A 24,707-nucleotide genomic window follows, 5' to 3' on the forward strand; every position below is an offset into this window, starting at 1 on the left:
CCCACCCACGTGAAGGTCCAGCCCACGCTGCCGGGCGGTTGGCCACGCTTCGGGAGGCCGTTCACACGTCCAGCAGCTGCGTCCTGTGCTCCATCCCGGTCCAGGCCTCCGCCTCCGGGTCTCCGGGTCGAGAGAGGGCGCTGAGGGACAAGGGCCGCTGGCCACAGTCTGCGTGCCCCTCCCGAGGCCTGGGAGCAGCCGGGGCTGGGGGCTCCGCTCTCTCCCGCCCTCGGGAAGCTCAGGGCTGGAAGCGCGGGGAGCTGACGTGAGGCTGGTGGAAGGCGTGGGCGCTGTACACCACCTCGGGGGGCGAGGGCGCGCCGGGGGCCAGCACCGAGCACAGGGGCTCGTGGCTGCTCAGCACCGATGTGAAGTACTTCACCTCCTCCGTGAGCTGTTTGATCTCCTTCCGCAGCGCTGCATTCTGTTTCTCCAGGTCTTCACTCTCCTGCGAGCGGAAAGGATGGGCGTTGCAGGTTAATGTCAGCGCTCTGCAAGATTGCGGGGGCGGGGCAGGGGGGCGTTGTGAAGTGGGAGTCTGCGTTAGATTTTCACTAGCACAACCATGGAGAAGGGCATCGGTGATTTTTTCTGCACATGCGAGTGTGCACGTGTGCATATATATTTGTATGTGTCCTGTGTGTGAATGGGTGCATCTATAGCACACGTATATTTGTGCATGTATATGCATAGCTTTTAGCTTGAACCATATGAAATTGCTACTTGTCTGTTTTGACCTATAAGAATGGCGGTTTCATATGGTCCCAACTAAGAGAGATGTGTGTGTGAAGGCATGCGTGAATTTGCATGTGTGCTCCTTTGTGTGCAGGTGTACATGCATAGATCTCTGTGAGTGTGTGCGAGGGTTGAGAGCGGCAAGTATATGTCGAGGGAAACCGGCTGGGAGGCCAGAGCCCAGCAAAAATCACAAAGAGTTTGTGAGACCGTCTTAAACTAATTTCAGTCTTTTCCTCTCTATGTTATATGGTGTCTTCTCCTAACGTTACCATTTGCATTTAGTCTTACAAATGGAGTCCATGGTTAGTTGTCTACTTCACCCAGATTCTAGAATGTTTAGGGTCTTTCTAAATAGTAAATAGTCAAACTCCAGCACAGCATTCGATTCCACGCCATTCTGCTCTTCCAGCAGCTTGTTCTGTAGTACTCTGGGTGTGTCCCAAGCACCTGTGCTTCCTTTTTTCCAGAAACACCTTTCCCGTGTTGCTTAAGGGAACCATCAGATAACATGCTAATCAGAAGAACTCAGGGTAAAGAGTGCTAATTACTGATCACATCATTAATTAATCAACAATGACACCCTGGTAATTAGCATTTACTGGAAAACGATCCCACCTTCAGAAAACCCAGGGGAATTTCATTTCCAATATGATTTTAAGGTTCACATTCCTTGACTCAAATAGACCTTCTGGGCTAATCATTGGTACCCACAGAGGAAGGAAAAATAGCACTGGAGATGCAAATAAATTACATTTCAGTTCAAAAAGCGACCTAATATTTGGAGTCCAGATCTTATTTTTCTAGTTCTGTTTCACTTAGGTTAGTATTTTCCAAACTTGCTGTATCATTAGAATTAATCTGAGGGCCTGATAAAAATATAGTTCCAGGCCCTTCCTCAAATCTAAAGACTTGAACTCAGTGGGTTTGGGATTTTCTGTGAATTCTGGGAATCTGAAGTTTTAACAAGTGCCCCAGATTATTCTGATGATCAGGCAAGTTTGAAAACAATAGATATTAATGTTAAATATGGTAATACATTTATTTTAATTATTCAAGCACTTAGTAAGTGCCTGGCCTAGAGTATGAACTCAAGTGTTTGTTGATTGGCTGCCTGATGACATCAACGGCTGGACCAGAAGTTGACTCAGAATTACAGTGGGGAGTGAGCAGATGTGAGATAATCTGACATTTAAAATTTGCCTTAGATAATCCATCAGGAGCATGAGCTACAGGTTAATGAGAGCTAGTTACACTGCCAATTGCCCTAAGCCATGCACCTGGGGGTTCTTTTTAAGTGGTAGAGGAGAATGTGGCCTTACCCATCAAGCCAGATTCCATCCGTTTGTACAGAACAAGCGTGAGCGTGCTCAGCCTCAGCCTAGCATTTCCTGTATGTGGCACTGAGCTAGAAAATGTGCCTAGGTCGGTACAGAGAAAACCCCCATCTCTAAGACAGGGTGGGGGAGTTGGGATACCAACAGCCATGATGATAGAGTCAGGGGCATGGGCTGCCGCTTCTGCGGGGTGTGACCGGCTCGTTCATCTTACCATTTGGTTGTTTCCGGGCACATCCCAGAGAGAGGGCATCCCCTCTTTACCAAAAGGTAAGATAAAGCAACACATGAGACCGGGGGGGTGTTGGTAAGACGGGAACTGGGGGCCGGGAGTCCTGGCCCCTTCCTCTAGCCCTTTTCCTCACCCCCTCTGAGAGTTTCCACTGGTGACAACATTTACTGTAAGTTCTGTGCTCCAAAGAGCCTGGGCAAACCCCGAGGCAGAAGGGAGGGGTGGGGTAGGCGGGCCGCAGGGACCAATCGCTCTGACCTTCTCTCCGCCTAGAGGCCGGCCCAGCTTTCGGGAAGTGACAGCGGGCTCTTCCTCCCTCAGCGAGCCCTGCTGAGCTCTGGCTTTCTCCTCTCCCTCTCCCCGCCCTCCTGGGAGATCCCAGAGCGCTAGGAGAGCATTCATAACCGCCACCGCCTCTAAGTAGAAAATAACCAGCTGTGACAAGAAACTTGTCTTTACCTTGGGAAGCAAGATTGCTTCCCGCCAGGGCCCCAGAGAAAGCAGTACTGCCAGCCCAGGGGACCTGCCGCCAGCCAGACACTTAGCAGAGGAAGAGTTTGACTTCGCTCGCAGAAGGAAGTGGCTGATCTGGGGTTTTCATCCCTCCACATCCCCACCTGCCACTGCTTGGTCCACTCTGACCCTCCCTGGGGCCGTCATGCTGTGGAAGGGGCTCTCACACGGGGACAGATGGCAAAGGTGGCCATGGGAGCAGCTCTTGACCCAGAGGTACCATGATCACACCCCTCTAATTTCCCCCTAAATTCCCAGTGGGGGCTGGAAACCAAGAGCTCAAGGGGAAAAGGAAAGTAATGTTTAGAAAGTAAATTTTGGCTTCTAACATGCATGTCTTCTCCTGTGATGGGGGAGGGGTGAGCCTGCCCTTGGGCTTCCAAGTAACCTGCTTTTTACTTTTTGGAATTCATTTAGGCACTTCAGGCTCCTCACAGTAACCCTCTGAGGTGGCTATGCAAGGCCAGCTGCTATTATCCCTACTTTACAGATGAGGCCAACTGAGACCCTGGGACAAACCTATTGCACATACCCCCCAAAATTATCACGGGCTGGTGGCAGCAGCTGCTGGGGCAAAGGGCTATAGATTCACCTCAAGACACCTACTTTCTCAGAGGGCCAGAAACTTTGAGTGATTGATCCAAAGCCCCATAACCATGTAGGTGCAGAGCAGGGCTGGGCTCAGGGCTTCCCCATCCTCAGCCCTATGCTCCTTTTAACACACCCATGGCTTCTCCTGAGAGACTTCGTGACTTAGGGTCTCTGAAGGTCACTAAGATCAGTAGCCTTCCAAGAGAAAACTGGGTCTTGCTTTGGGTGATCCTTAAACACAGTACAAGAACCCTGAGTTGGTTACACTCTTCCAATCACAGAGCTGATCATGGCCTCCTGACCTGAGTTGGGAGGGAATCTCCTGTCCAGCTACTCTGTGAGAGGGTTAACTCGGGGCCAGACCTTCCCCAGATGCACAGTGAGGTCCGAAATACGTGACAATGGTGGGCTCCATCAGTTAACTGTGGACAGGGGTCCTGGTTCTGGTCCTGGCTGGGTGACCCTCGGTGACTCCCTTTCCCACTCTGAGCCCCAGTTGCCTCACTTTAAAACAGGAAGACTGGACCAACACAATGATTCTCAGCCTTGGTCACACGCCGGGATGAGTGGGATCCCTGGAAAGTTTTAACAGTATTGATGCCTGATTCTGATTTAATCCGTCTGGGTGCACCTGGGCATTGGGTTGTTAAGGGCTCCCCAGGGGATTCTAATGTGCAGTGAATGTTGAAAACCACAGGATTAGAAGATCTCCAAGCCCTCTGCAACTCAAATATTTCAGATTTTAAATTGACTACCTGTGTATATTAGCCAACTAGAGCCTCTAACTGTTGGGAAGGGGTAGGTGTGTTGGGAGCAGAGGTACATAGACTCAATTTATTTGAGAAAGATTAGTAGAAACCAAAATTTTAAAAGAATAATCCAGTTCGATTTAATAATAACTAACATTTATTGGGTGCTACCATGTGCCCAATTACATAATTACAATTATCATTATATTTAATCTTTGCAAGAATCCTATGTGGTAGATAATATTATTAGCCACATTTTACAGAAAAGGAAAACCTAAGGTACAGAGAAGTTGAGTAACTTGTTCAAGGTCACACAGCTTGTCAGTTGCAGCACCAGTGCTTGAACTGAGACAGTCTGGCTTCAGAGTCTGTGCCCACCATGCTCTCTTGCCTTTGAAGTCTGTTTAAATCTTATGATATCTGGTAATTATCTCCTGTGAGGCCTCAGCCTGGTTGACTTTCCAATTTCATCTTCCCTCTTTTCCCGCCTCGGGCAAATTGAGTTGCTAAATGTTCACAATTCACACTCACCTGTGAGGTTACTTGATGCCACCCCTACCAGGAACCACAAGCAGCTTGGGGGTGGCTAAGGAGGAGGCTTCTGGGGGTGTGGGAACATTCTGGGAAATTCCCTAGTGGAGGGGCCAAGTAACGGGTCACTGTAGAGCGCTTGAATGATGGGGAATCCCCAGGTGGGTCCCTTACCCACAGGGAAGCCAGTTGGGACCAAGGCTGAGGACAGGCCCTGACCCAAGGCTCTGGCAGGGACTCTCCAGGCCTTCTGAGCAGGGCTTGGTCCTCCTTCCTGCCAGTTCTGGTTTGTGCCTTGACCTTCTCCTTGAATTTTTTTAATCACACTTTCCAGAAGGGTGAAAATAGTCCCTGTGTGTTTCCTCCTCAACAGAACATGCAGTCATTTATTGGCAAGGTGACCTTTCAGCTCCCACCCACACTTCAATGTGAGAATAGTGTGTCAAGCTCATGTCCCTCACACCCAGTTATTTGTTCAGTCTCCAGCAGTTTCGGACCCCTGTCCCCCATGCAGACATAGGGTGGAGCCCAGGTTTCCTGGAGGAGTCTGTGAACTGAGAGGTAGGGCACATCCCAAGCCATAGTGGGATCTATGCCTACCTTTCCCCTGAATCCTGGGGAAATTAACTCCAACTCCTGTTCCTCACCGGATGAGAAGAGAAGAGGAATCACTAAACCACAGGTCTTTGCACTGAATAATTCTGGAGAAATCTTCACTTTCATACCTTAAAGCTGAAGCCCCAGGGCCGTCAGCACCTCATCATCCACTGATGTTTAGCCACATCAACCATGCCCTTCAGGCCCCTGCCTGGGTTCCTGTCTCCTGTTCTTTGGCTTTCAGGGCTGTGATTTCATTGACCTCGTGTGTGAGAAACACTATAGGTTGGCTCACTCAATATCTGTTCCAAACTCCTTCCCCCTGCTTTCCTCTAGAGAGGCTGGGAAAAGAATTCCTCAATTACCCAGCTTCCCCTGCAGGTAGGTATGACCATGCGACAGAGTCTGACCAATAAGACATAAGCAGAAATGGGGGGGGTGGGTAGGGGGTAGGAAGGGAGGGGACGAGCTTCTCTCCTCAGGGAAAAAGGCAGAGCTTCACCAGACAAAGGCTACCCTCCCTGGACACGGATTGATGCCTGGAGGTTCAGCAGCCATTTTGCAGCCCTGAGGATGAAAACTCATCCACATACTGAGGATGGCTGTGCAGAGAGAAAGAAGGAGCTTGGTTCTTTGACGACATCCTTGCACTATCCCTGGACTGTCTACTTCTGAACTTCTTAGTATATGAGAAAAATATAAAATACAAATGGTGACTTGTTGATGCCTCTGCTTGATAGTTTTTCTATAACTCATAGCAGAATGCAATCCTGACTGATACCTCAAGTTAGAAAGGTTGTCACTAGCAAGTCCAATTTTGAAAAACAAACAACTAATAATTGCCATCAACATCAAGGTTTGAATTGTTTGTTTTGTTTTAAGCTGCCGGGCCTCTGAGACAGACTGTCTGGGTATATACCCACAAAATTGCCCCAAATTCACTCCACACATTCCACCACACGCACCTGACAGGCTTCAAATGTCACTGCTCCCTGATTCTCAACCCTGGCTGTACACTGCAGTTGCCTGAAGAGCTATAAAAAATCTTAATTCCTGGAGCTTCCCTGGTGGCGCAGTGGTTGAGAGTCCGCCTGCCGATGCAGGGGACACGGGTTCGTGCCCCGGTCTGAGAAGATCCCTACATGCCGCGGAGCAGCTGGGCCCGTGAGCCATGGCCACTGAACCTGCGCGTCCGGAGCCTGTGCTCCGCAATGGGAGAGGCCACAACAGTGAAAGGCCCGCGTACCGCAAAAAAAAAAAAAAAAAAATCTTAATTCCTCGATTTCACCCCTGACAGGTTCTAATTTAATTGTTCCAGACTGGGTCTCAGGCATCAAGATTAAAAAAACACTTCCCAGGTGAGCTTAATGAGCAACTAGCTTGACAATTATGTTCATAGTGGATTGCTCTTTAAAATAATATAACAATATAAATATATACAATGTTTGATTTTATTAAATTTATTATATCATGTTATATTTTTATTTTATTAAATAATTTTATTGTATAACATAGTATGAATAATATAACTATAATATAAAGAACTTTAAAGAAGGAGGAGGACATTTCTAAGTCAAAAATTTTTTCTAAAAGTAAATGACTGGGTTTCCCTGGTGGCACAGTGGTTGAGAGTCCACCTGCCGATGCAGGGGACACGGGTTCGTGCCCCGGTGTGGGAAGATCCCACGTGCCACGGAGCGGCTGGGCCCGTGAGCCGTGGCCGCTGAGCTTGTGTGTCCGGAGCCTGTGCTCCGCAACGGGAGAGGCCACAGCAGTGAGAGGCCCTAGTACCGCAAAAAAAAAAAAAAAAAGTTAATGACTGTTCAAGGTAAAGAATCATATTTGGTGAAAATTTCAAGTAGCCCAGGATAGTTCATTCTTACAGAAAGGTGAGAGGTAAGGCACTTATTGGAATCTCATTAATGATAACTTTATCAAATTAGTTGTCCTTTAGATTGTTGAGCTCCATGAGGACGGGAGCTATCCTTGTCTTCACTGTTTTGTCCTCAGTGACTGGGACTGTGCCTGGCACATATTAGGTGTTCAGTAAAATCATGTTGCTTGATTGCCAACTTGGAGTCTCTAATAATTTACTAAAATCTGAGACCTGCATTTGAAGGGTCTGCTGTTTGTGATGTCCATGAAATTCCCCAGGGAGTGCTTAACCAAGCATTTAAGTACTTTTATAGCTTCTACTTTTAACTCTAGGATAGTTACAAGTGAGTGTAAGATATTCATTTTCTTAAAAAAGGCCCAGTCAAACCCCTGCTTTTGTTCCCCAAACTGAAGCTATGGAGTGGGGACAGCAGAATCACACCACTGTGAGAACCCTGCCTACAGTTTCCCTGGCTTGAACTTGACCTGTCTGAACCATACCAAGCAAAGGAGACTTGACCAGTGGTGGTGAAAAGCCCAGCCAGTGAAACCATTAGTGTTCTTTTTTTTTCTGGCATGTGGGATCTTAGTTCCCCGACCGGGGATTGAACCTGTATCCCCTGCTGTGGAAGCACGGAGCGCTAACCACCGGACAGCCAGGGAACTCCCTTTGTGTTCTTGAAGTTCATATAAACAACTGGAAAGTAGGGCATATGTTTTCATATATGATAATACATCTAATATCTTTACCTGATTGATTTATAGGAAAATGCCAGCCTCTCTGCATTAAGCAAATAAAGTCTTCTCTCCAATGCAAAACAGACAAAAAACGCACTATTGCTTTGTTTTTACATTTGTTCTCTCATTAACTCTCAAACAGCCCAGTGAGGTGTAATTGCTTCCCATTTTGTAGATCAGAATTTAGCTTCAGATATATCTGCCCCCACTCTGTCCCCACTGAATCTGAATTCATTCTGTTGACCCTCCACCCACCCTCCACCCCCAGTCTGGTTCCTGCCCCCTGCAGCACAGTGGCCTTTGTTCCTGAGTTCCTCCTCACACTCTCACAGTCCCAGGCCCCACAAGGCATCTTTCTGACTCTGACAGGCCCCTCACAGTTTGACCTGAAGTCTCTGCAAGAGAACATCCTTTCCCCAGATCTTCCCAGGCTCCTTCTCTTGACTCGTATTTGATCTCAAATGTCAGGGCCTCAGAAAGACCTTCCTTGATCACTGTCCCCATCCCTGTCCCTAAGTCACTGTCAATATTGCACTATTTGGTTTTCTTCAAAGCCCTCTTCCCTTTGTGTGATTAGTGAAATAATAAATAACGATTGGTCAGTTGATTTTCCAGTCTGACTTCTGGTTGAACGTAAGGTCCCTGAAATCAGGGACTTAGTCTGTCTTGTCCCAGCTGAATTCTCAGCGCCTAGAAAAAATGCCCGTAGGAGGCATTTCACATATACTTGTACAGCAGAATGAATTATTTCTGCTGACGTGAGCTCTAGTACTAGGAATATGGCCTTTGCTTTTGTCATTTTCTGGACCTCCCCAAACTCTTAGCACTAAGGCATAGTCTTGTGCCAGCTGAGTACCTGGAAAATATGTCAGTTACAGAGTTATCTAGTGCAGGAAATTGCATTTTGGTACCAGGAATCTAGCCCCCTCTACTTGGCTCTGAAATTTATTACTACTCTTGAATTTTCCTAAGAGCTTTAGGTCACCCTCCTTGGTTCCCCTAAATCTAGTGTGACCAGATGTTTACTGGGACAGTCCCAGTTCATAGCTACCGTCCTAGTGTAATTTTTACTAGTGCCTCTTTTCACTCAAAAGTGTTCCTATTTGGATGATAAATGATAAGATCTCCTACCAAAGCCTGCCCCCCAAATTCTAACTCAATGATACCCTCTCTGTCCTCATCCTCGATTTCTACCAGAATTCACTCAGCGCTCTATTTGATCTTTTTTTATGTTTTTAAATAAAAAATATACAGTATAACTAAAGACATTTTTTAAAAAGTATACCCACCCATGATCACAGTCCTCTAAACGTGACTCTTTTCATTTGTATATGTTGCCATCTTGTCCTTTTTAACGAACATGGATACTTATTTTTATAAAATCTCAGAGTACATATACAATTTGTATTTTCCTTTTTGTCATAATTTTGTCATACTTAAAAAATCACCATAAGTATTCTTTTAATGGTGACATCAACAAATAGATGATCCACAATTTACTTAACATGGCTTTCTAATGTTGGACATTTTGGTTGTTATTATAAATAATGCTGCAATGAACATCTTCCAGTTCATTAAGTATTTGCTGTAAAAGGGTTATGTAATATATACAATGTCATCGTCAGTGAATGTATTTATTAATTTTACTACAACTTCGTTGGGATTTAGGTGTTGTAATTTTAAATAATTTATTTTGCCAACTAACTTTTTGAAGGTTTCTTAATTTCATTTTAATGTTACAAGTTATCAATTACCAAGAATAAGATTTCTGCATGTCTATTCGCTAGTACAGCATTCTCAACCAAGGACAATTTTGCCCCCCAAGGGAACATTTGGGAAGATTTAGAAATATTTTTGATTTTCACAACTAGAGGGGTGAGGTCGTGCTACTGGCATCTAGTGGGTAGATTTTACATTTTACAGTGCAGGGGGCCAACCCCCTCCCACATACACAACAAAGAGTTGTCCAACTCAGAGTGTCAATATTGCTGAGGTTGAGAAATCCATAGTGTATATTGTTTGCACAATCAGAATAGAAAATTGGGTTATTTTCATTTTGGTAGGAAAAAATGTTACGTAAGCTTTCTGTTCACAGCCTTTGCCCACTTATCTATTGGAGTCTTGATGTTTTTCTTAAAAAGAATGTTCTTTCTATAGTATAAATATTAAATCAAGGGGACTTCCCTGGAGGTCCAGTGGTTAAGACTTCGACTTCCAGTGCGAGGGGAACAGGTTCAATCCCTGGTCGGGGAGCTAAGATCCCACATGCCTCACGGCCAAAAAACCAAACCAAAACACAAGCAATACTGTAACAAATTCAATAAAGACTTTAAAAATGGTCCACATCAAAAAAAATTCTTTAAAAAAATATTAAATCTGAAATTATTTAATTTGACACAAATATTTCCCCCAATATGTCATTGTCCTTTTGATTTTGGATTACAACTTTAAGACCTTTTTTAAATAAAGGAACATTTAAACTTAGCCCCTCTCAGCCTGGGACTCTCTGCCTTTTTCGTCTCTTGCTGTGTGCTTGGGTTTTGTTGCTGAAGAGTGCCTAGGCCGTTTACGTGTCCTAGTTAATGGCCTACTTCTTGGCTCACCCTTTGCAAAAGGACATGTGAGGGCAACACCATCTGCCGAGCAAAGTCCTGTTCAGCAAAGTGGCACAAAAACAAAAGCAAGAGGTGGGAAGGCAAGAGGTTTGGGTTCTTGGGTGTCCTTAAGGAAGACATCAGTGTCCTCACTGGTAACACAGCAGGGTGACCTAGAGTATCTCTGAGTTTCCTTTTAATTCTGTGATTCCATCAAGAATGGGGTATGACTATAGTTTTTGTTATTCCCTCCACAAGCTACCATGTGGACCCATGGCAGGATCCTCTACAGATACCCCACAATCTGAAGGGGACTCTGTCCTGTGGAATCAATCTATGGAATCCCTTAGGACTCAGAGGACCAGACCTAGTCCTACAGAGGAGACTAAGGAAAACCCCAGAGCAGCTTGGGGTTTAGAGAGACTCCCTCATCCTTTCCAAGAAAAAGTAGTCTGGTAGCTGCTGAGAACAGCTTCATGAAGACTTCAGCTGAATGGGTGTCATCAATTTCTGACCTGGGACATGTAATCCCATTTAGACAGAAATTCCTTATAATGCCAAGACTGGTGAGAAGCTGGCCTCCTTGCAAACATGCCTCCTGACCATAACCACACTGATCCATTGTCAGCAGGACAAGCAGTTAGGGCTGGTGAATTCCTTCGTGTGTTTTTCCTTCCCAAATGAGAATAGTCTAATTTTTTATTCTGATTTTTTAAATGGTATACATTCATCATAATAAAAAGAATTACAGAAAAGTACCAGGAATAAGGTGAGCTATTCAAAATTCAACCGCTCAGAAATAACCATTATTATCATTTTGGAGAATATTCTTCCAGACATCTCTTTATGCATGCAAACATGCCCTCCAAACCACAAATTTTACATCAACGGAATTATACTCTGCATACTCTTTGTCACTTGCTTTTTCTCTCAGTGCTATGTAATTGACATCTTTCTGTGTTGATAAATACAGATCCACTTCGTCATTTTTATTGCCAGCATAAAATTCTAGCATATGAATGTGTCATAATATACTTAGTCTCCAGTAGTTGGGTATATGTCCAATTTTATAGTATTGATAAAGTGTTTACTGTTCACAAATAATGATGAATTGAGCATCTTTGTGCATCATTGTTTCTTCAAATTCCTGTAAGTGGAATTGCTGCACCAAAGAGCAAGATGTTAATAGTTATTGCTACACAGCTTTATTTAAAAATGGTCTCAATGGCTATATCAATCTATTGCTCAGAGACATCATTAATTTCTCGACTAGGCCTAATGATGGAGGAGAAAAAGTGTCACCTTTGGAGGATGTTGCTTAAAGAACAAGAGAAAAAAATTCAGGAAGAGATTCAAGGAGGATCAGTTAGGGAAGATGAATACATCTTCATGCGAGTCCGAAGGAAGAGGCTGTGTTGCCTAGTGGTTAGGAAGATGGGCTCTTCAGTCAGACAGACCTAGTTACAAGATGTATGACCTCAGACAAGTTACTTAACCTAATACAATTAATATGGTTTTTTTTTTGTTTTTTTGTTTTTTTGTTTTTTTGGGGTTTTTTTTGCGGTACGCGGGCCTCTCACCGTTGTGGCCTCTCCTGTTGCAGAGCACAGGCTCCGGACGCGCAGGCCTAGCGGCCATGGCCCACGGGCCCAGCCACTCCGCGGCATGTGGGATCTTCCTGGACCGGGGCACGAACCCGTGTCCCCCGCACCGGCAGGCAGACTCTCAACCACTGCGCCACCAGGGAAGCCCAATTAATATGTTTTTAATAAAAAGAAGTTCATAGCAATAGAGGCCCAAGAGAAATGGCTCTTTTCCACAGAAAGTTCACTGATTTTACACTGAACTTCTTTAGGGTGGAACTAGCTAAAACATACTTTCTAGCTTTTTGTTTTGTTTTATTTTATTTTATTTTACCCGTGATTTCTCTATGCCAATAAATCTTATGGCATGGTCTCCCAGAGAGAGAAAAAAACTGACGGAATGAAAAAGGACCATGAACAGGCTTCTCTCCCAGTCCTTCCCAGAAAACCAAGAACAACAGTGTGTCTTTCTAAGAAGGCCCAGGAAGTTAATATCTTTGCTGAGCTTCATTTCCTCCATTACTCAGTTTTCCTCCAATTGTAAATACCTTATTTCTCACAGCAACAGCTTAATTTCAGGCACAATTTACACTCATGATGTTTGTTACATATGGCATTAAAGATCTACCCTGGAACCTGTAAATCTTTTTCTTATTTTAAACTAATGTGAGACTCCTTCAGGAGCCAGCCCCAGGCAAGCACCTGTCCTACCCGCATCTAAGTACCTGAAGTTCCAGCTCCAGATTTGGCCCTGTTACTGTACTTTTCTTCCAGTTCCACCCTCAAGGCCAGGTCTGACTTGTCAACATCACAGCTCTCGGCTAATATTACTGTCTGCCCACCACCCCCTCTACTTTTAGCTTTTTCATGAACAAAGCTTCTCAACTGATCTCAACTCTCCCGCTAACCTGGGATACAGACTCAAAATCCTTCCTGCTCCAAGACACCAGAGATATCCTACAATTACCAGGATAACCACACAAATGAAACTGGTCTGTCATCTCTTACTAGCGCTGGAGACCTTAGGATTACTCATTACAAATCCCAGCTGACAGTTGGTTGTCCCAAAGGACTGAGATATTTATGTAGGATGTTCAAGGGATAAAATGTCACAATGGAAGACTATTCAATGTTTGAAATCAAATTAGAAAAGAAATCATCCTAATGCATATGTAATAATGATCGATGTTGGGAATTTAAATATCTACATTATAAAAATAAAAGCACATGATAAAAACATCCAAACTATATAAAAAGGTAAAAAAAAATGCAAAGTATCTCTCTCCTGCTTTAGACCTTTTGTCCTACTTTTCGGAAATATATACCGTTAGCCATTTTGGGGGGAAACCTATTTGAAAATTTTAAAGTTTATACACATAGGCACATATGTTTTTCTTTTTATTAAAAATATGCATGGGAGAAAACTATATACCATACTCATACTTTTTCACTTAAGAGTATAGATAATCTTTTCAGATTAGCACATCTGTATATAACTCGTTATTTTAACACCTTCGTGGTATCCACTGAATGAACAAACGATAGATTATTTGAGTCCCTTACTGATGAATATTTAGCTAGTTTCCAGTCTTTGCTATGACACACAATGCAGCAATGGTTATCTTTACATGTACATAATTGTGCAATCTGTGGGTATGTTTCTAAACAGACACCTAGATGTAAAATTGCCGAGTTACAGCGTATGTGCACTTGTAATTTCGATGGACATGGTCAAATTGCCCTCTAACGGAACTGCACCCACTTAGACTTCTAGTAGTGTGTGGTGGTACCTGCTTATCCATCACCTTGGCAACATGGTGTATTAGCAACACTTTTTGTCTTTGCCAATCTGGCAGGGGATCTAACTGTTGCCTTGTCATTTCCCTAACTAAGTAAGGTCTAGCACCTTTTCCATATTTATTTGCCATTTATTTCTCTCTTTCTGTAAATTGCCTATTCCTAATTATCGCTCATTTTTTCTTTTGGGTTGTTGAGCGCTTTCTTATTCATAAGAGCTCTCATATATTAAGCAAATATGCCCTTTTTTGGTCATTTGTGTTGCAGGTATTTTTCCCAGTCTTCACTTGCCTTTGATTTTGCATATTAGGTACTTTGAGCTGTATAGACACTTTCACTTTTCATGTATAAAGATAATGTATATCAATCTTTCCCTTTATGGCTTCAGGGTTTTGCATTTTATCCGGAAAAGACTTCATTCCAAGGTAAATATTTTAATGCTAATTTTTTCAAATTTCTTTAATCTTTTCCCACATTTAATCTATGTGTGTGTTGTATAAGAAATGAAAACTCTACCTTTTTTTTTTCTTCAAATAACTAGCCAGTTGTCCCTATTTATTTAGTCCCTACACTATTTATTGAATAATTCATCTTTCTCTCTCTGGTTTGAAATGCCATCCTAGACATTTTGCATCTGTACTTGTGTCTTAGGAACTGACATTTGTATTGGGGTCTTAAATTTGAGCTTGCTTGGGGGTCTATTTCTGTGTTCTATTCTGTCCAATGTTTTGTCTTTTCCACACTGCTTTGAAATCTATATTTGTAATTCACTTTAATATCTTATTCAGCTAATCGTCTCTAATTACCCTCCTTCTTTAGAATTTTCCTGGAAACTCTCACATGGTTATTTTTCTCCAGGTACTTAGAATAGCTAATTTCATTTTCCTCCAATACCCAGAAAATCCTAGTTTATTAAGATCATATTAAATTAATTCAATTTCTAAATTAACTTAAGGAAAATTGCTATCTTTACATAAGGTATATCTTTCCATTTATTTGAGTGTTTTTTTAATCTCTTAGAATAATTTTGAAGTTTAAAAAATTAAACCCTGCATATTTTTTGTTAAATTTACTCCTTCCTTCCATTTGCTGTTCTTGGTATTATAAACAGAATCTTTCTTCCTATTAAATTTTGTAATCTAATTTGCCTAGGAAAAGTTATTACTTTTTGTGTTAACTTTGAAAGCTGACTGGATTCCTATTATTTTTCTTAGTTTTTCAGCTGATTATCTTGGATACACTTATTAGGTACTAATATCTTTTGAAAGTGAACGGGTCAAGATATGACCTTCTCCTTTTAATCAATGCCTTTACTATGCCTAATGGACTCTATAGTTGACTGCGGGAGAAAAGGAACTGAGTGTGATGAGTGCTGTTTGAGACACCAACCAAAGGAGAATTAAAACAGAATGTGGGAGAATTCCTGGTGGTCCAATGGTTAGGACTCCTCATTTCCACTGTAGGGGTCATGGGTTCGATCCCTGGTCCAGGAACTAAGATCCCGCACGCCATGAGGTGCGGACAAAAAAGACAAAGCAAAAAAACCCCACGGAATGTGGACTTTGTTGATAATCACAAGTATGAAAAGAAGCACCTGATTCGGTTTATGTGAGGGATAGTCAAGGCCAGAGATGTTATAACATTGGCATGAGGTTAAACACATTGCTGAAAGCAGCAACTTCCCTACTCTGCTATTTCAAAAGCAATCAATATACAGTGTTTTGGTGTAAACCACTTATAGGATAGATACTGAAAACGTTAAATAATAGGTATCCCACACTCTCACTAGAGAAAAGGATAATTCTGTTGGTATTTTAAGAGAGATAACCGTGACAAAGTTGAAACCGAGAAATCAAAGTTTATCCCAGCATATATGAGGCTAGCACACTAATACAAACTTGGTACTGTACGTTCAGTAATTTCTAAACCCTGGTCTTTAACGTCTTGTAGATGAGTCCTATGGCTATGTCTGAGGGCCAGAGAATGGTTCCAGAGCCTCAGCATGTGGAGACAAGCACAGAAAGGAGTGAAGGGCAAACCAAGCACCCAACCTTAAGAATGCTGGTGGTAAAGTAGAAGGTTTTCTACCTGAATCACAAACATAATTAAGAGGATAATGGATGCAGAAGATGGGTGATTATTGTCTGAGACGAAATGAACATTTCAGATCACAGCCAAACCCTCTGTTTGATGGTGGCAGATTTACCTGTTGCTGCCAAAAGCTTCCACCCAAAGTCAAGAAACATAAGTCGCATTGGTTGCAGCGCTCAGGCTTGCTGTGTAAACTCTGAGGTGTCCTACTCACTGGGCAAAAAGTGAAGATGAGTGCTGGGGTGCTCAAAAGAAAGGAGTGGGGAGGAGTTTGTGTCCAGGTGTGGGAAAGATGCGCACATTCTAGAGACTGAGGCTGGGGGTTTGAGTGTGGATGCGGTGACTACATGACTGGGGGCTCCAGGGACCCCCAACCCCCAGAGATTATCCCAATAGAGCCATGACTAGTATAATCAGATGGGCTAAATCTTCTGGTTCTAACTCTTGTCTTGCAAAGAGAGACAGATTAGTTAGTGTTGAAAACCTTGCCACAACAAAGAAACATACATGTCACCCTCACTGATACGTCCCCAAGGGGTTGAAGGAAGACCAGGGGGTTGAATTTCCAGGGAGACAGTGGCACAGCTCGAGATAAGGAAGACTCCTCTGCTCCTGTTAGGAGGCAGGGAGTTCTCTATCATTAGAAGTGACCAATACACTGGGAACCATTTCCGGAGGGTGTTGTAGAGAGTCTCAAGCAACAAACATGTGTCTGAACTTTCCAGCCTTTAAGAAATCTTTCAGCCCTGAGATCCTGTGATTTATATATAAGTATAAATTCATATACATAAAATCTTAGTTGTGATTATCTTGTTTCTTCTAATAATAACTATTATTAATATTACTCTTATTATCCTCAAAACTTTTGAATATTTATGATATGTCAGTAACTAACACTTGACCTCTTTATATGCACTATCTCTATGAGGTAGGTAGTTACTGTCCCATTTTCCTAATAAGAAAACTGAGTCTAAGGGAGGTTAAGAACATCTCTAAGGTCTAAGGTGGGTCATACGGATAACAAATGGCAGAGCTGGGATTCAAACAATGTCCTTGTGACTGTGGCACTGCTGAGCTATACTTAGTTTCCAGGGTTTTTTTTTTTTTAATATTACAAACTTATAAAACTTATAGCATATTTCCAGTCTTGGGACATTGTCTACTTCTACAAAAAGGTAGGTTTTATCCTTACTAATTTCTATTTATTTGTTCATTTGCTTGCTCCAAAGAATATTGAATTAGAATCAGACTGTGCTGGAGACAAGTGAGTGATCATAGATTTTCAAGGTTAAAATAATAAACTGGAGTGTTGTGAGCCCCTAAGCCATAATGAAATCATGGAGAACGTATAAGAAGCAGGGCCACCACCAACTTAACATTTAGACTACTGATCACAGTTATCAAAGAGAAGAACAGACTTGGTGTTCGTTCATTCTTTCTTTCAATTCAACAAATATTCATGAACATAAAACTACATTAGTATGAAATGGAAGACATGTTGAATACATTTCAAATGAAACACGAGCATCCAATCAGAGATCTTGGTGCAGCCTGCTCTCTGCTTCCTTACAAGGCTAAAAGCAGTATCTTTTTACCTAAAACTACATCTTACTTTTTCTTGACAGGAATAAAACAACTGTTCTTTAACTGGCCAATTACCAGGCTAATCTTTCAAATAACCATAAGCATATTCATTTTTGGTGTCAATTGCCCTTTTTACCATTGGAATGAATTACTGGGATGCCAGAGGTTTGGGAATGGCTCAGGAGGAGGGACGAGAAGGCAGAGTTGTCAGAGGAAGGGCTGAAGGGACGGAAGAGGAAGGAGCCAGTGAAATAAGAGCTGGTCGAACAGGGAGCAAATTGAGGGGCAGAGCGAAGAGAAAAGAGGTGGTAAGGTGTGGGAGATGAGGAGGAAGCTTTGCTTTATGAAGCTCACAGCCAGAATTTAGAAACACTGACCAGGATCTTGGACTGCTGGGAGAAATGCAGTTCAGATCACCCAAGGCGCCTGCTCAAGCCAGGGATCAGGGCTTCCCTAGAAAGTGTGAGACTGGAGGCAACTCAACCAGGATGGTGACCGTCCCAGATACGTGCACCTGAAACTGTATCTTTCACAGACCCCTTGGGATATCATCAAAACAGAAATTTCGAAATCAAACCTTAATGATGTTCAGAAGAGAGGTATGGGGTGCAGCACCCTGCGGACCTCCTTGTCCCAAATGCAAACCTCAGGGTGGCTGCCCAACTGACCTCCCGGGGGATGGGACTATATGCGTTCCTAGCACTGTGGGACAATGGGCTCCTCTACACCTTCTACCTTCCTCTCAAAGGCAGTCCTGCCTTCTGCTCTCTGGGTTCATGAGGGATGGAGCTGTCTCAGGCTACCCCATCTCTGAGCATGTAGATCTGCCTTCCACCAGCCTCTGGGCTGCCCACACTCAGCTCCTTTACTCCTCGTGCCCTCTTGGCACTCATTTCTCTTTCAGCCTCCTGGCCCATCCCCTGTTTCGGAATCTTCTCAATGCACTCACAGGAGAGCCTCCCCTCCCCGCCTCACCTGCATCCCTCCACCGACTCCCCCACATACACATCCCCACACAGGCAGACTCAAAGCTATGGTCCAGGAGTCCACAGGCGGTGGGGAGCAACGCCTACCACTCAAGAGGGTGAAGAAAGGTCTGAACACTCACCAGATGTAGGGTGTCAGCTTTCTGTGTCTGCCTCTGCCTACTCTTCTGGGCAGCAATGCGATTTTTCTCCCTTCTCTGAACTTTTCTCACGTCATCAGATGAGTCCTGGGAAGCAGAGATGATGAGAATTAGGGGAGTCTAACCCTCTCTTCTGAGTGGAGGCAGGCTCTCATGGTGTTTGATATCCTGCTGTCCACCCTTCCATTTCTTCATCTTTACTTGCCCATCCACCCCCCTATTTACCAAAAGGCTGAACCCAAAAGGGAACTTTCCTCCACACTCTGTTACACTCTCTTAGGTCTCTATAACTTTGGCCAAAAGATACAGGAAGAGGGCAAACGAGCTTGAGAACTCAATAGGGCTGTATTTGGAAAAAGATGGTTAAGGCGATGAAGTGTATTTTATCACCTCTCCTCTTCAGGTCTGCTCCACCCTCACCCTCTCACTTTTGGCCTAGAAACTTCTTGCTATTTTTTTCCCCCAAAACTCTGTTAAGTACCTACTATGTGCTAGCTTCTATGCAAGTGCCTTTTCTCAGAGGTGCCCTTGTTGAATTCCCCAATTCTGTGAAGTTGATACGATTATTTCCATCTTATACGTGGGGGAAACTGAGGCTCAAAGAGCTTGCCCAAGAGCTCACAGTAATCTGAGAGTTACATCTTCCAATGCTAAGGCTGATGCCTTTCCAAGCCACCCCCGCCCCTGCCACCACTACCTTCCTGGTTTGTACCCCTTGTGTCTTCTGCTGTGCCCATGGACTGAGGTCCCTATCCCAGATCTGCCTCTTCTTCCCCTGCATTCCCTTCATTATGCTCAGTGACCTTGATATCCCCCATGGCCCTGAGCACAATGCCTAGTACAAACTGGAGACCAAGAACAGTTTTAATGGTGGAGATTTCCTGGCCGTGGCAGATAGCGGATGGGTACTTAGGAGGACACAGGGAACCTTGGGTGTTCTCTAAGTGCACCCCACAGATGGGCATGTGCTCTACTTGGGCAGAGAGGTTAGCTTCGGCTTTCCCCCAGATGCTGCAGGGTAGGTGGGGGAATCTGAGTGAAACCCTTCTGTACCTTCGGCCCTGTCCACTCTCACGACCCCACAGGCTAGAGGGACACAGTTCCTCGGGCAAGACTCTGCCCACCAAGCATATGTCTCACCAATGTGCCCAATACTTCCAGGCCATTGCAGTCGGAGGGCAATTGGTTAGATAGGAAGGAAGTGCTCTTTCTCTAAGGGGGATGGGGAACGAGGTTACCATGAAAGCCATGAGTAATTTCCTTCCTAAGAAGAGTACAAACTTCCAGGCAGTCTGAACCCCTCTGATACCATCTTGAGCAGAGGACTGGATTGTTCGTCCTCTAGAGGTCTCCACTAGGACTCCTTCCTACCTGCTGCTCTCCTGTTAGATGCTGATGACAGAAGCTTTAGTGTATGTTTACATACTGTTATTTGGGCTGCAGCATCTTGAAAGCCCTCTTGGATACCCAGGTTAATGAAAGAATGCAGTTTTTAAACCACAAAGTTGGATAAGGAATTGTCCTCCACTGATGTATTAGATGAGAAGGAAGAGGGCTTCCTATCGAGAGGGCTGTCGAGGGGTGTAGTGAGGAGAAAGCCGCAGGAGCTGCAAAGGCAGCCAGGGTGCCCCTGTTTTTGTTTTCTTGTTTTTGGCAACCCTCAAGCTGAAAACTTTTGAGGTGGAAGTCACAACCTAGACTCCCAATGCTCGCAGAATCTCTACCTTCATCTCTCTGGTTTCTCCAGAGCTGAGCTGAGCTACTAAGGAATGTCTCCAAGTCCCCAGAACCATCTCCTGATTCATTTCCTTCCTCCCCCAGCCCTCTCTCTGCCACCCTTGCTAGCAACAGTAGCCATGCCCAGGAGGTAAGATAGATCCTCTGAGCTGGCACGGGGTCCTGCTCCTTTCAACTTGCTCTTCTGCCACCTTTTACTTTACCCCCATCCCTTTCCTCTCTTGTCCTGCGGGCTGTCTCCTGGGCAACCATCTAGCATTCAGGGTGTGCGTGCCCGTAGCCCGCGTTAAGACTCCTCCTCTCATTTTGCTGCCTTGGAGAGAGGTAGACTCTTTCCTCTGAGAGACCAGAGTTCTTTGGTGCTAATTCTCCTCTTGGCTTCCTCGAAAGCTTCATGGGGTGGGACCCCAGGTGAGGTGGAGGCGATACGCACCATCGGGGGATGAGGAGGGCATAATTTGGCAGGATGGGTGGAAGGACGAGGGTCTCCGCCAAGATGCACAGCTTCACTGCAGATCCTGTGTCTTTAGTCTAACTCCTGCCACCAGCCATCTCCTGGCCTCTCAGCTCCCGGGGCAGGCCCAGGCAGCCCGGCCCTCTCCCCGCCCTTGCCCGGAGAATCAGAAGGCAGGAGGAGGGGAAGGCAGGACCCTACCTGTTTGCTGGGGGGCGGAGAGCGGCTGAAGCTGGAGTCGCTGCTGTCGGAGCTGTGAGGCATGGCTGCAGTCTTCCGGGCTCTCCACGCAGCCCCTCGCGCCTCTGGGTTCTCCTGTCCCCAGCCGGCCCCCCTTCCTGACTGCTCCCGGGCCACCAGCCCACCCCCCCTCCGCAGGGCCCTCCTCTAGCCCGCCTTGCAGCCACCTCTGACCCCAGCGGCCTCCTCACTCTGGGGTGCAGAGGCTCTGCTCCCCACAGGGACATGTCGCTTGCTTTGGGGCTTGCGCCCTCTCTCTCTCTCTTGTGGTTTCTGGTAACTCGCGCTGGAAGTCACATGGGCGGAAACTTAAACAAGTTAGAAGTTAACTTGAGAGAAAATACATATCTGGGAAAAGACCCACAGAATTATGTGAAAGAAAGAAAAAAAAATACACAAAACCCCAGATACCTTTTGGCAGTCTGAAAGACAGAACAGCTCTCTTCAATTGATGGAGATCAAAGAGAAAAACAGCCAGGGAGGGAAAAACCCCAGCCAGAATTAGCAGGTCTGTCTTCTGTCAACATGGGCAGAAAGGAGAGGACAGCAAGGAACGAGTTTCCATTGTCACCCGACTTGATTTTTAAACCAAAATAAAGCAGCGGGGCTGGGATTTCTTTCTGGTTTTCACCTGAAAACAGCTGCCGGTCCTGTCTTGCGGGAGGCCTTCCCCTTTCCCCTTGTAGCCCGGCCTGCCTTGGGGTGGGCTAGGGGCGAAGGGGCCCAAGGGCACGGTCCTTTCCTGACTATCAGACAGAAGAGACTGTGGTAGGTCTGAAAGCCACAGGGGCCGGTCTGGAATTGATGCTCTAAACGCTTACTCATCACCTATGCCTCTTGGCAGGTGCGGTCTTTAGAGAAAAGATGCCTCCTCTGTTGAAGGTCTTTCAGGGGGTCAGGATTGACCTGGAATCTTAATGATTCAAGAAGGTCACAAGGTCAGATCCCAGAATGGAGAAACAGTTAAACACACACACACACACACACACACACACACACACACACACACACAGAGTGAAATGATCACTGTACTTGGAATCAAAACAACCAGGAATTCTGCCTCTACCACTTAGTTTGTCTGTGGCCTTGGGTAGCTCACTTGAACTCTATACCCCTCATTATCTTTATCTGTAAATGGAGAATGATAGAACCTGCCCTGTCTACCCCTCAGGGCTGTTTCAAGAAGCAAATAAGAGTGTGGATTAGAAGGTTCCCAGCAGACTATAAAATATGCCATGGAGTCAGCTGTGAGTTGTCTTGCCGTGAGCACGTTGGAATAGGTCTCAGTAAGCAATCCCACACACACCTGGGCATTCTGGCTTTTAAAAGCTGTCTTGCCTTATTTCCAGCATGGCTCAAAGCTAAATACTTGCCTTGCTTAGTCCTAATTGGCAGGAAGTCTGGCCCCTGAAGGATGTTGTGTCCACTGGCTGAATTTCTGCCCTAAGACAATACTGTCCTAGAGGTAAGTTGAGCAAAGCAAAATTCCTTACCCCGTGGAAATTATATCCGAGTGACGGAAGCAGACAGTAAACAAAGAGGTTAATATCTAATACAGCAGATGGCGACAAGTGCTACGGAGGAAAATAAAGCAGGTAAGGGGTAGGGAATTCTGTGGGTCAGTGGGCTGCTACTTCTACAGGGTGGTTAGGAAGGCCTTCGTGAAAGGGGGATATATGAGCAGAGCCCGGAAGGAAAGGAGGGAGTGAATGGTATGGGTATCTAGGGGAAGGACATTCCAGCAAGAACCTGAGGTGGGAGTGTGTTTGGTTGTTAGAAGAGCAGCAGGGAGGCCAGTGTAGCTGGAGTGAGAAGCAGTGCATGGTGAGAGGTGAAGTCAGAGAGGTACCAGGAGTTTACTTCGGATCTTGGAGGCCACTGTAAGGAGTTCGGCTTTTGTTCTGAAAGAAGTGGGGAGCTCCCTAGAGGACCTGCCCTCCCATTTCCACACTGTGATTCTCTACCTCAGTCACTGTCTGTTCCCTTCCCCGGGCACTTATAAAACTTGGTAACTACTTACTTTGTTTCCCCTGGCTTCCCTCATTAGAATGTTAGCTCCATTTGTGAATTTCACTCAACAAATGTTTATTGAGCACCTACCTTGTAGGAGGTTCTAACTAAGGAGGATACAGTTAGTATTTTGACTGTTTCTCTGCATGAGATGATGATGAATCAGTTAGTTTTGCTGCCTGACAAACCACAAAAGAAGAAAAAAAAATCTCAGCGGCTTAAAACAACAGCCATTCAGTTAGCTCGTGAGTTGGCAGGTCATCTGGAAGATTCCTCTGGTAGCAGCTGTGCTAGGCTGATCTCCAGCAGGGCTGCATCATGTGTCCTCAGACAGCTGGGAAATTGGCTGATCACTGGCTGGTCTAGGATGGCCTTCCCCAGGAGAGTTCTGTTCCACGTGGTTTCTCCTCCCCCAGCATGCTTACCGGGGCTCATTAATATAGCCCTTCAGGATTCCAAGAGGAATAGTGGAAGCATTCAAAGCCCCCTGAGGCTCAGGTTTCCCACCACCGTCCTTCTGCCACATTCTACTGGACAAAGACAGTCACAAGGCCAGCCCAGGCGCTCTGGGTTGAGAAAGAGCCTTCACCTCTTGATGGGACGAATTTAAAGAATTGTGGCCATGTCTGTGGTCTCCCACAGAAGAGAAGCCATTGGAGGTTTTAGAGCAGAAGAGTGATGAGCTCTAACTTAGGTTTTAACAGGATCTCTCTGGACACAGTTGAGATTTACTGTAGAGGAGCAAATGGAAGTAGGGAGACCAGTTAGGATTTCAGCACTGGATTATCTTAAGAATCCAAGTTAAAAATATTGGTGGCAGTGACCAGTGAGGTAATGATGAAGGTGGTGAGAAGTGGGCCATATAATAACTGATGACCGTGACTCTCTTATTTACAGTTATATACCCAGTGCCTTGTAGATACCTAATAGATAGTTGTCAATGGAATCAATACCTGAATGAATTCCCAGAGAACTTTGCTCATAACTTATGGCTCTTATCTACCTTGTCCTATAACTTTTCTCACCCTTAGTGTACTAAAAGTTCTGTAAAGATAAAAACCTTCATGTTTGTGTTTCATTCGATTTAATTTAACATTTATTACTCCCTATTATGTAGCAGAAATTGTAAGTCTGATAAGACAGAGACCCTGCCCTCATAGAAAGAAGTCAAATAACCAAAAAGACTATCAGAAGTGTTATATAATGTTCAGGTGAAGGTCTTAACTCTGAACTTTCTACCATTCAACAGTAAATACTTGTTGAATGAATGATTGCTTGATTCAGTGGTTCCAAATCAACACACTGCTTTAATATTTAACAGAGACTAATGAGAAGAGAAATGAAAAATTAGCTCTAACATAGAAAGATGGTCTCTTCAATAGTATTGATTATAAATTATTTTTAAATATTTAAGATCAAAGAATAATAAACTCTTACATATCCACCATTAAGCTTAATTAAGTTATGAATAGAACAGAAGGCCCCTGTATATCCCTCCCTAGTCCCATTCCCTCTCTACCCAGGTGTTAACCAGAATGTGGTTCTTATCATTCTGATGCATTTCTCTATACTTGAACCCTATCTGTAGGTACA

General features: G+C 44.6%; 1 protein-coding gene across 1 annotated transcript; it reads right to left on the minus strand.

Annotated features, from left to right (window-relative positions):
- Positions 1–238: 238 nt before the first annotated feature.
- On the minus strand, positions 239–21,128 carry BATF (basic leucine zipper ATF-like transcription factor). The gene is made up of 3 exons (XM_065872825.1): positions 21,066–21,128; positions 18,656–18,760; positions 239–448 (listed from the first exon to the last, which is right to left on the minus strand). Exons 1-3 carry the CDS (start codon positions 21,126–21,128, stop codon positions 239–241), a joined length of 378 nt encoding a protein of 125 aa, XP_065728897.1.
- Between the last annotated feature and the right edge of the window lie 3,579 nt (positions 21,129–24,707).

This window comes from Phocoena phocoena, chromosome 2, assembly GCF_963924675.1.
Source record: "Phocoena phocoena chromosome 2, mPhoPho1.1, whole genome shotgun sequence".
Classification (NCBI taxonomy): Eukaryota; Metazoa; Chordata; class Mammalia; order Artiodactyla; family Phocoenidae; genus Phocoena; species Phocoena phocoena.